At 39.9% G+C, this 12,760-nt stretch overlaps 1 protein-coding gene across 11 annotated transcripts in view; it reads left to right on the plus strand.

Moving 5' to 3' along the window:
- The window catches only part of NFIA (nuclear factor I A), a 773,858-nt gene that overhangs the window by 704,512 nt on the left and 56,586 nt on the right, over positions 1–12,760 (plus strand). For all 11 annotated transcript variants that reach the window (XM_086953183.1, XM_086953198.1, XM_086953177.1 and 8 more), the window contains one exon: positions 8,222–8,387. In XM_086953183.1, the coding sequence (XP_086809309.1) occupies positions 8,222–8,387 (166 nt within the window). The remainder of the gene's footprint in view (positions 1–8,221; positions 8,388–12,760) is intronic.

Consider the following 12,760-nt stretch of genomic DNA (forward strand, 5'->3'; position numbering starts at 1 on the left):
AGATCATATTATTTATGGGTAGGGGGAGCAGCATGGTCCCCCTCCCTGACAGGCCATGATGAGCCCTCCCCTGGGGTAGATATTAATTTTTAGACCCGGCCCTGCAGTCAACCCACCTCTGCATACCGGCCGTGCGCACTGGGAGTTGCCTTTATGTACGGTAATTAAATATTACTTTACGTTAAAAAACACAGCCTAGAAATTCACTGTAAAAACCAAAGGTTACAGTAACATTATAGTTAGGCATGATAAAAGTATGTGTTTTTTTTTTTACTTAGAAATTCACTGAAAAATCAAAGGGTAAACTAACGTTATAAGTAAGTGAATATGTTAGTGATGACATTAATGTTTTGAATTTTTGAAAAAAGCACAGCAATTCACGAGTTATATTTAGCCACGCTAACTATAATTTGCGCCCCTGCCACGGACTGGGGCGCAACATCAGTCTTGACGTGTTCTAGGACATTGTTTATGACCACACTCATGACATCATCCAATAATCCAATAAGCGTGCTAGTTTGTTTTATAGTTTACATAGTGGCATCATGCACCATACTACTTGTCTACCTATTTTGTACAGCATTGGTGTAAGTGTTTAGAAAACATATCTGCTCCTAAAGCCAGTGGAGGCTGTTGAATTTAGAAAGTGGTGCAGAGTAAAAAAGATTTTGACTGAGCAGGACAGCGAAGAGGATGAGCTACATTTCTTCACCAAATATAGGGAGCACATTACAACAGACTTCCCTTTCAGTTCCGTGATAGCACTGTCGTCTAAGTTGAAGGCCTTTTGGCTGCAGTTACCAACCATGCAACATCAGGAAGCAGTTTTGAATTCTGGTGAATCTCCTTATGCCAAAATATGTAACGCAGTCTGTGATTCAAAATACAAAATGAGTTTATATTGTTTGCTCAATGCTCAGTCTTATTATAGCAACTGTATTGCCCAAAGCACTATGTGATGTATGCGTTGTCTTCTTTTTCACTACGATAGCAGCCACTTCTTGACAATTATGTTGATCACTTGCTCTGAGTTCGTTGCACAGGTGTTTCATCTGTGGGTTAATGACAGTGCAGCCATTAAGGGGGGCTGGTGAAAAAAATGAGTCACAAGAACAGGGCAGGTCTTAACTTGGTGACAAGGTCATGTCTCAATGCCCAAGAGGCTGATTTAAACATATTCTGCTTTTTTAAAGTTGCTTTGTTTCATAGATAATCTTCTTTACAGGTTACATTGTGAACAAACCTTCTCATACAAGCACTCATACACTCTCACATAGACGTACACTGACGATTGCTCGCACACACACATAAGCAACATAAACATAGTTTCACTCACACACAGGAGCTGGAAACTTACCTGGGGAAGTCCTCTGATGCGCATTTCACAATTGTCAACTTCCAAGATCCAATAACCAGTGCCAAATCGAAGCATACAACCTTATGCCCAATCACAAACTCAGATATGATCGGAGGCTGTCCCTTTTACTTTATCGGGGTTTCTGATAGGGCTTAAGGGTGCATGACTATAGGGCCCCAAATCACCATTATCTGACATGCTGCATTGCCTGACGTTAGTGCAGCATGTCAGATATGTATAGCTGTAACAGCCCACGTCTGACACATGCGCAGTACAGCCCAGGATAGCCCTTTTCTAGAACAAGTTCATAGTGCAGCTTTTACATGTAAACAAATGAGAAGTAGTTTGTTTGTTTTCATGCGAAGCTGTAATATGTAGGCAGTAAATTACAGAGTGAGGCTTGATGGTTTGGAGGATCGCCACCCATGTGCCCCCTATGGAGAAACTGCCACTGCCTAATGCACCATAGATATGTAGAAGTATTGAACACGTGATAAATCTTTGTATTTAAAAGTAAATCTGTGTGCAGTACTCTACTAATATCAGCATCATTTCTCAATGTAAGTTTGATGAGTTTTAGGTGTTTGATACAGATAAAAGATGTCTATAGTAGGTCATTCGTTTTGGAACCGACATTCACTACTTTTAGAAACTTAGCTTTCTCTGAACAGTTGAATACAGAGTAAACACCGTACTCAATGAGGGTGTCCTGTATATCTGTGGTTGATTGTTAATGTGAATTATGTTATCTGTATAGTCTTTGATATCGGGTCAATGTTGCACTAGACGCTTGCTTTCTACACTTAAGAGAGAGGAATCTGTGATGGCAGTACTGATGGATGATATTCTCCTGAGTTATTTTGTACATACTATCGGACCTCTAAAGCCATAGTAATTTATAGATAGACCAATCTGCGTGAAAACAAACCTTGAGATTATGTCATCAGTGATGTCATTTGAGAAAGTTTACTTTACTGGTATGTAACATGTACAACCACAATTGCTTCCAGTGGTTACGCTAATTTCATTCTATGCACCCACATGTTACACACAGTAACTCTATGCTGTATATGACTATGATGTTATCAGTGATTTCATCAGTGATGTCATTTAACATGTCATGAGTGATGTATTATGTGAGGACATAAGCAATGCATGGTGGGCAGAAGTTATATTTAGTTCACTGAACTACAACTGATAAATTTCAATTTTTTAAATGTTAGTTCTTATCTCATTTCAACACCTAACTATAACATAATTTTCTTCTTTGTTCCTTTGCTTTTTCAGTAAATTTTTGGATTCATTTTAACATGCTTTAAGATCTCATTAGTCACTTTGAGAGAGAGAGAGAGAGAGAGAGAGAGAGAGAGCGAGAGAGAGAGAGAGTGTGTACACACACACACACACATTTACATGCATCCAAAGTGCCCTCATTTTACCAGTATCTGCAGATGGTGCCAGACTAGAACTCCGGGACTTGCAGTTAAAATTCAAATATGGACCTATTTCTTGCCATCTTCAAGAACATACGTCTCCTTTAAGTATATTCTTCCTTTATTGATTGTTAAATTGTTTGTGCCATAGCACTTTTGCTGTGCCACAGTTAATTTAAAAAACATATATATTAGTGTTGTGGATTTTATATGTGTCACTTGTGCAGTGTGTTCTTGTTGCCTCGCTGTTTGTTGCCTTGCTGTCTGGTTGTGCGTCCTTGCAGGCACTGTAAACGTATTCTCCAAGCATACATGCTGTAGTAGTAGTTGGTGGTCCAACAGCCAGGGGTTTGGAATTTAAGGCTAGGTCTACAGAGGGAGAGAACATGAAGATGGGTAGACACCAAGAAATGCCTTTGTAGCACAGGTATTTGCCATCAAATAAAGTGGCACGCAGTCAGGCTTCCTCCAGGTTGGGTGATGGCGTGCTGAGGTTGACCATCTGTATGTGAATGTTCTAAGAGGATCTTGGTCCACGCTTGCACATTTATCAGAAATACTTTTTTTAATATGTGAAGATTGCTAGACATCTTTACACAATCACACTCTTTGCCTCCAGCTAGCGGGAGGCAGGGCCATTTATGTCTGCCTAGGCAGGCTTCCAGCAACGTCTTAAATCATTTATGTACATTTGATTCAGATTGCAAGTGCTATAATGTTAAGTGATAAAAGTCTGGGGCCCCCTTAGAACAATGATATGAGTATATGAAACACATTGTTGTTTGTCAATGACTTTTTATGACACAAATACATATAATGGTTTGCTGTGTATTTCATCTCTGTGACTATACAATGTTCAGAACGTTTACCCTGCCCTTCCTACATTTGGAGGGTAAGGGAACTTATGACCAGTTCATATTTGAAAAGGGGGAGTTGTTATGAAGACGTTCCTTTCTAGTCGTGTTGTCATTAAAATAGCTTTGAGAACCCCAGTATGGTATGTATAGCAGTATGTATCCTTTGTGATTGACTAGCAGATATACAGTTTGACCATACTGCCCTTTTCATTTTGTTTGTTTGAATATCATTCAATTGATTTTGCAGTGGATACCTAAAGTGTCCATCCAGTTATTGATGTCACAATCTGTCCCAAAACCAGAACAGACATCATCAAACAAAGGCACATCTTAGATTACACTCCTAATATTGGTGATTACTGGTGCTACCGAAGTGGCTAACTAAAACTTCTTATCTTTTGACTTGCACACCCCTTTGACCTGATTGGGCAGGTTCATTCCTTGGTATTCCGTAGCAGGACAATACATTGAACATTTAAACGGTGCTTGATTCAAAAGTGTGTTGTTTGTGATTTGAGGAAGCAACTCAACATGGGTGACTCTCAAAGCTTATTCTTTAGAACATTGAAAGTATTTTCAAGATTTTTAGACATAGACTATTCTTCCAAGGTCCAATAACTTGGAGAAAGATTTGCTTCTTTTCCCAGGACAGAGTTCTCTGATGATAAAACAATGAGTTAGCATGATTTGAATAATCACCAATGCAGGCTTCTATACTTCTTGAACCCCGCATGTGCATTCAAAGGTTATCAAGCTTTTTTGTAGCAGTGGTTTATATTTTTAAAATATAAGGTATGAAATCGTTTACATGCACTTTTCAATCTGTTTAGTAGGCTATGTGGCAATAGTAACAGCCCTTACACTTTATTTGAAATTGATTAAAACAAATAACTTTTTCAGTGGCTTTTCGTAGGATGGTTGTGTTCATGAAATTAAGAAAGCTGTTTTATGATGTAAAGACTCTAATGTTGAATTGTATCTGTACACGTATTTCCAAGGAAGTGTCTTGGAAACAAATTAGTATCATTATTATTATTATCATTATTTATTATACTAAACTCAAGGAAGGACTATCCTAGTATATTTTTTCACACTGACCAAGGTTATCAACATCACAACTTGCATCCTTTTTCAACTTCCCTTGAAACAGAACAACATCCTAATTGCAACTTTATTGGTTGAATTTCTGCAAGAAACAGAGCGCTGTATAATCTCTTAAACCTATGTCCAAATCCTTTAATTGATCTGATCTTCATTTTCTTTACCATATATGCACCAACTCTTGATTCATGCTTTGCTGGCCGAAACAATTACCCACCTTGTGCATCAACCTCGAATCTTTCAGACACATAACCCCTCTGCAATCAAACTCATGTTTTTATGAGATACAAGCACATTCTTCTTCAAAGCAATCAGAGAAAGCACCTTCTCTTGAGTGAGAAACATACGTTGGATAATCTTATTCTGGCTCAGTGCGATTAATCAGCTAAGGGGGCCTATAAGATTAACATTTTCTGCTTGTGACAGATGTTATCTTTTATATGTTGTACATTGTAGTATTGATCAAAGTCTTCATTATTCCATCCTACCTGATGGTTCTTCATTTTACAGTTGTCTATAGTGAATCTGTACCACAGAGTATTACAATACTTTGCAAAGAACATATTAGCAATTACTTTATATAGCATTTAATATCAACAGGTTACTGGGTAAGACAATAGACAAATCGTGTAGAGACTAAGAGATAGAAGAAAAACCCTACTAGAGGGTGAGACAGAAGAGGTCAGCTTTGAGATATTACCTCAATGTTAGAAGTCCTTATAGCACCCTCTGAACTCTATTTCTATTATCAATGTCATGGTCTTTCTTAACAATAGCATGATATCTCCTCCATGAACCCCACAACCTTTCAAAAATTTGTGAGGGCAGACTCAACTGAATTACTATCTTAGCCTTCATACACCAAACAATCGGCTATCAAGAGTACAAGATGGCGATCCAATTTTTGTATGATATCCCATTTTGCAATTAGCAGGCCCTCATTTATGAACAATTTCTTATAGTTTGGCAATGTGTGGCCCCTACAGATTCCCTGCAGCTGTGTATTAACTGTGAATACCAACTGCTCTTCCGTACTGTCTCTAGGTTTTTTTTTCAATGTTGGTTATAGAGGAACTTCCATAATATGTAGTAAAATGTTTGTTTCTGGCTATATCACCTGAAATACAAATCTTTGGCAACTTGACCATTCCGAAGTCTGGCTGAAATATAATCCTGTCCATATTGCTACCTTCCCAAGATGTGATTGAGCTATTTTCAGGCATTCATAAGGGGAAATGTGTCATACTTGAGCGGAGAGTGAGAAGGTCTTTGGGAGTTGATGCTTTTAAGTATAATTGTGTGTTATTTGCACATAGAAGAGACACTCCAATTACTATGAAGATCAAGCCCACAGGTCCAATTACAGGTTGAACAACACAGGGTCTAAGATCAAGCCTTGAGGAACACTGCCGGTCCTAGCAGCTTTTCATGAGATTAAATTCTCCTTCATTACCACCTGCAACTGAGAGGAGAGAAAGGAAAGTACTATTTCAGAACATTGGCACAGAAGCCCATGCACTGTTACAGTTTACAAAAAGCCTGTTATGATCAACCACACCAAAAGGCACTGACAGATACAGACACATTAACAAGCTGGAATCACTTTTATCTAATATCAATCGGTACCAACCAGGATTTTCAAGGTGACTGATAATCCATAAGCAGTTCTTGCTTAGCAATAAAGGTGTCCAATGAATTTACCACATATCTCTATATAACTCTACTTAACATGAGGAGGTTTGCTATGGACACTCATTCTGATATTCAGAAACTGACGTGATAGTAATATTAGGTCCTTAGCTCCCTTTTGGTAAAGCTGCTTTTGAAGACCTATCACATCTTACAAAAGCACTGAACATTGTATTTTTTTTACAGTATTTACGTGAAATGTTGAAACTATGTCATATGTATCTTTTTATGTTGCAGAGCATGTCAACTCTACATGCTCATAATGGTATTCTGTATACATGTAATAGTTACACTGAGATATATATTACATTGCAACGAAGATGGATTTCTGTATCTGAAAGCCATTTTTAAACAAGTTATGTAGATTAAATAAAAGAGAAAACTTGCCATTTGTGAGTGTGCCTCCATGTGTTGGAAAAATTGTGTATATACATGAAACAAGTTTGTCCTGGATTCTTACGCAGCATGGAGACAACTTAAATGAACAGAATAACAAGTCAGCAATGTCTCCACCCTCATTTTCCAGTTCACCTCTTTATCCTCCCACCACACTACATGTCTGTTTTAGTGATGAGAGAGCTCCTTCTGGCGAAACATACACAGAATCTTAGATTTAACTGTACGTACCAGTATTGTCGTCAGAATAGAACATCATGTTACATGTTTACCTTCTGAAGAAGGCCTCTGAGCTATTATTACAGAGTAAATTATTGATTCTTCCTTAATCCAGTTGGGCCTTTTAAACACAGTTTGAGATTAATGTCAAGTCTTGTAACTGATGCACATAAAAGTTGGCAGGACCCTTCACATGTCTTGCCTAATTTGTTAAATTGGGTATCTTGCCGCGTAGTCAGAAAATTTGTAAGCAAACATCACAAAGGGTAAGTCATTTGTTCTTCACAGTCGGAGCCTATTATTAGTAAGTACCTCAGGAGCCCCATATTTAATTTTGAGGGATTAGCCTTTTTTGTAGGTAATTGGAGGGTATATTGACCCCCAGGACCTTGTTGTTTTGTCTCTCATATTTATGTAATCCTAGAACTCCATTGTATTGTTCGCACAGTAGAAAACAAATATTGGCTAATAAGTGTCATGATCTCATCAGCACCACTGGTTTCTGAGGTGTCAGGTTTTACTATGGGTCACAGTGCAGTTCCTAGAGCCCACATCACCCTGCACAGCTCTGGGTTCTTTTCACCAATGTCCAGTGGTTGAAGCTGCCTACCCAGCACTTATTATTCTCCTTGGGATTCTTCTTTGGGTGACGAGAGGTATCCATCTCCTGACAGTTTTTCATGTTGTTTATTTATCCTGGCTGCACCACTAGCGTGTGTAATCCCTATAATTTGCACACCAGAAACTTCTTTTTTTTGCCAGGCTGCAGTTCCATAGTCACATTTGTTTAAAACAATACGAATTTTATTTTTCACTAAGTTTTTGAGGCTCTTCTTCCCTTTGATCAAGATTTTTTATTCCCAGGCCTAACTCCCATCATGCTGCCTGGGATGACAAGCAACTTTTTGTAGGATGCTCTCATACTGCGGTCCCATTCAGCTTGACTTTTATCCAATATTTTAAAGGTGAAATAGTGTTTCGGTACTTTGCTGGATATTAAGATTGCCAAATGAGCGTGTGCTACTTTTCCCCATTAATATATATTTCTTGCAGTTTAATGTCATCAGTTTGGTTATTGGACCTGTCCATATATTCTTGAATGTGGTTTGGTTTGTGTATGCAAGGCAGTATATTGTGCACTGTGTACTAATGTATATTTTTTTCATCAGCCCAATGGTAGCAGTCAAGGCAAGGTGCACAATCCATTCCTTCCTACCCCAATGTTGCCACCACCACCTCCGCCACCAATGGCTAGGCCTGTGCCCTTACCAGTGCCAGACACAAAACCTCCAACTACATCTACGGAAGGAGGAGGTGCCTCTCCTAATTCACCCAGTAAGTCTTCAATGTTGTTAAGTATTTGGACATAACTGCATCATTCTTTGACGTGCTGATTGCAATATAGTGTGTCATAAATAGCAGGTTCAGTAATTATTTGATCATTATTTTGGTATTTTTGTTTTATGTAAATGCCATTTGTAAAGCGCACAGCTACCTCCAACTGAGGTGTCCCGGCTCTGTCCATATACCGCTTAGGGACCCTTCCTGGTTTTTCCCTGTGGAATGTCCACTCCTGGGCACCCCCAAGGTGAAGCCAGGCATTCCAGCGCTGTTGGGGCCGTTGTGGAGATTAAGCAAGCTATTGCCCAGAGTTGCAGAGTGGGACCCATGATTAGAATAGGCATCGAGGCGAGAATGATCAGGTCTGAGGAAATTGAGCCCAAGACCCGCCGAGGCGGGTATTGAACCCTGGTCCCAGACCAGACGTCTGAATCAGGGTCTGCCGCTCTAACCATTTGAGCCACACTTCTCCACGTTATGCCCTATTTCAAGAGTCAAAGGGGATGGAATATGGAATATTCCACTTCCTACTTAAATTAACCAAGGTCAGACCTTGCATATAGTATATAGCTTTTAATGAAAATAACATTATATACGTTTTTATTCAGGTCCTTTGGTGACTTCAAATAAAGACGCAAACAATGCTAGAACCTCCACCGCTGTGTGACTCTACAGTCACATTTTTTTAGTGGTTCATAAATAAATAAGGCATCCTTCTATAATTGAGGGGATCATTTTCCTCGCCTTGATTAACAAAAATATATATTTTTAATCTCTGTTGTTACTTCCTATATACCAGTATAAAATTCATGAAAAAAATAAGGAAATCTGAAAATAACTCCATTAATAATGGTGTTATTTCATTGAGGCCTAGTCTGAGAAACCGTGTCAGGTATAGGTAGACATAGGCATCTTTTCAAAAAAATGTTTCATGAAATTTACAAACTAGATATTATTTTAATTCATTCTGCTCTTTAGACTGTATGGGGGGCTGGAGGTGTGTCCCCATTACATGCTGTCTTTATAATTTGTAGCATGTCCTATACATAGTGTGTCCCATTTTTATTTCAAACATAAACATTATAAGGGGCATTATGTTTACTCCCTTCTCTTAGTCATTGGATGTATGATATTACTTTCACAAAACATTACTTTTGAAGAACTTTATACAGCGTTTTCTTTATAATTTGCATAGAACTTGCACAGAAATGCATGCTGATATTATTATTTGCTGAAGTTTATGATTACTTATAAAATTTTAAAAAATGTGTATTCCTGTTACTCGGCTATGTTGCCATTAAAGCATGTAATCATCCAAAGGGATTCATTTTTTTGGTGCTCACGGGGAATGTTACTTATCCACTCTACATTATACAGGATAGCAGTTTCTATTATTTTTAACCCTCTATAAATTTACTTTGTGTTAGTGTGGGAAAATAGCAAAAGGCTGAGCTTCTGACGCAGGTTACAGCTATCCGATATAGACAGAAAATGTACATTACCCTCTCAGTGTGCTCTGTCCACGAATACCCACCCTACAAGTTCACCCTTGTGTTAAATATAGCTCGATAGTTCCTTATTCCACCACGAGCTGAGTCTGGGATCGCGCTAAACATAACATAATACAGTGGTGATGAGAACGGATAGTAGTGATCAGAAATGAAAGTGAGTTTAGCTGAGGAGGAGATGGGAGTGCACATAGGAAGCTGTTTGATAAAATTGCACATTCTTCTTTAAATATGGATATTTTGAGAAATAAGCAGAACTTGAAACAGTCTCTTGCATTTCTCAAACCATGGCTTAAGCAATTCCATAAATAGGCATGATGATAACTCATTGTTCTGCTTCCAATGCACTGTTAAGTCTAAGAAGAGTAGGGGATGTTTAATGAAAAAAACTTAGATGTGTATGTGTGAGAAAATAATTGGCTTGGTAGGAGTGAAAGAAAATAGAGGTTTATTGTGATCTAAGCAACCTTGCAAAACACATAAACCCATATTTTCATTCATAGGTTAGCTAATAATACCTTAAGGTTCTCCTTGTTTCTCCTTTTGCTAGCTTAGCTGAGCTCAACCCTTGACCACGGAAGAGATGTTTGAGATTTTAGAAACGGGAAGAACAATATTATGAATTTGAACGTTAAGACCTAAAAGAGGACCAACCAAAAAAAAAAACATAATTGAACAACTCAATAAAATTGACTGTTAATATTCTGTAAATAAAGTTTATTGTTGACCCCATTGAAGGACATAAAATAATTATTCAAAGGAAAAGTTAGAAATGTGTTACTTTCTGTGCTGTTAGTAGGACAGTGATTGATGTCCTGACCATTCTCGAAGTGGAATAGGACGGTGTTGAATTAGTTGTTGCGCTGGCTAAGAAAGTGTATATTCAGTCTTAGAAAAACATTATAGAGCTCAGTTCATTCATGCAGGAGTAGGTCTTATATGAGGGTCAAATCAGGTTCAGTGGCCTTGGATGAACCCAACAACTCTCCCGGGGAGTTTTACAATAGGAAAAACACTCTAGTCTATAGAAGACGCTACCCGATACAAAATTCACACTCTTCCGATCAATATGGTGGGCAACCGTAATCACTTCTTTTACAGATTTTTGTGGCGGGTTTTCTCGAGGGAGAGCAGGACAAAAACGGGACCTGATTAGAATTCAGTTGCCCTTGGATTAGCTCCATTATTCCAAATTATTAAGATAGTTGGGCCTTAAGGAATACATTTTGGTGGCTATTGTTTCCAATTTTGAAATAATAATTGTTAGATTTGGGGGTCTCTAGTTGGCACAGGTAGGTACTTCTGACAAATAGGGACCCTCTCCTCTAGTCAGGGAAAGGAGATTGCACACCTAAAATAACCCCTGCTCACCCTCTAGGTTGCGTGGCGCGAGAAGTCAAGGCTTATTTCAGAAGTGTTGTAAATTAAGCAGTTGTGACCACATACAGTAACCCAGTGACAACACTACAAATGGATAGCACACAGGTTTTATATAAACAAATAAGTAGACTTTATATAGAGTTACCACAAGACCATAAACGACAAAAATACACACTATGATTACTTTAAGATGGTAGATTAAGCTTAACTCAGTTCAGTTCTTAGATGCAACACTCTGCGTCAATGTACCTTAAGTTGTGTTGCGCTTCCACGACAAGCAATGTCGCAGCGATGGGAAATGCGGCAAAGTTCAGATACAAAGAAATAAAGACGTGAAGATCTTCCAGATACGGCACGCTTCTCGGGGATGTGAGAAGCTCTCGGTTCGATGCGTGGACTGCAGGGCCACCCTTACGATGCGACGGCAACAGCTCCAGGGGCGATGCTCTTCTCCACGATGCATGAAGCTTCTTATCGATGCGACAACTACAGCGGCGACATCCAAGATGCGATGGCAGCAGCTCCAACGGCGGCGCGCGTCTCGGGGATGCGAGGTGCTCTTGATCGATGCGGTGCAGTGTGACAGTTCCAGCGGCGACACCCTCCTTCTTCGGAGTTGCGACGGCAGCAGCAGCGACACGCTCCGACCTCGTTGCGAGATTCTTTTCCTGATGCAGTGCAGTGTGACAGCTCCAGCGGTGACAACCTCCTTCTTCGGAGTTGTGACGGCAGCAGCAGCGACGGCGACACGCTTCCTCTTGGTTGCGGCACACTTCACTCCGATGCGGTGCAGTGCGACAGTTCCAGCGGAAACACCCTCCTCCTCCGGAGTTGCGACGGCAGGCACAGCGACGGCGACACACTTCTTCTCGTTGAGTCGCGCTTCCAGCTCCTTGTGACACGCAGTTTCTCAGAAGGCCCAAAACAGTAGCAGGCACTTCCAAAAGAACTCTGGGGAGCTGGGGGGGTGAAGTCTGTTGTCCCCGAGACTTCAGCAGGAGGCAAGCTGTTTTTCAAGCCCTTGGAGATCCTTCACAAGTTGAAAGCAAAGTACACAAAGTTCCTTTCTCCTTCCTTTGGCAGTAAGGCAACCACTGTAGGCCAATTCCCCAAGCAGCACTTCAGCTTGGGAATAGTCTCTCCTCAGTTTCTTCAGGTTCCTCTCCTCAGTAAAGGTTTCTTCTTGTAGTCCAAGAGTGATCTAATTTAATGGGATAAGGGTCCCAATATTTATACCCAAAAATCCTTTGTTCTCTGAGGGGAGAGGGGCCTTTGCCCAGTCCAAACCAGTTCTGAAGCACTCTGTTTACCAGACTTCTCCTTTCCTTTCACAGTGCAGGGCATGCACATCAGACGCCCCAAAGGAGGTGGAGCCAGCATTGTGGAAGGCAAGTACAGTCCTGGAGCACACTGTTTACATTACTCCTTCTCTTCTTTCAGTGTGAAGGGTAGAGACATCAGCCGCTCCCCAGGGGGTGG

Source organism: Lissotriton vulgaris, chromosome 1_1, assembly GCF_964263255.1.
Source record: "Lissotriton vulgaris chromosome 1_1, aLisVul1.2, whole genome shotgun sequence".
Taxonomy (NCBI): domain Eukaryota; kingdom Metazoa; phylum Chordata; class Amphibia; order Caudata; family Salamandridae; genus Lissotriton; species Lissotriton vulgaris.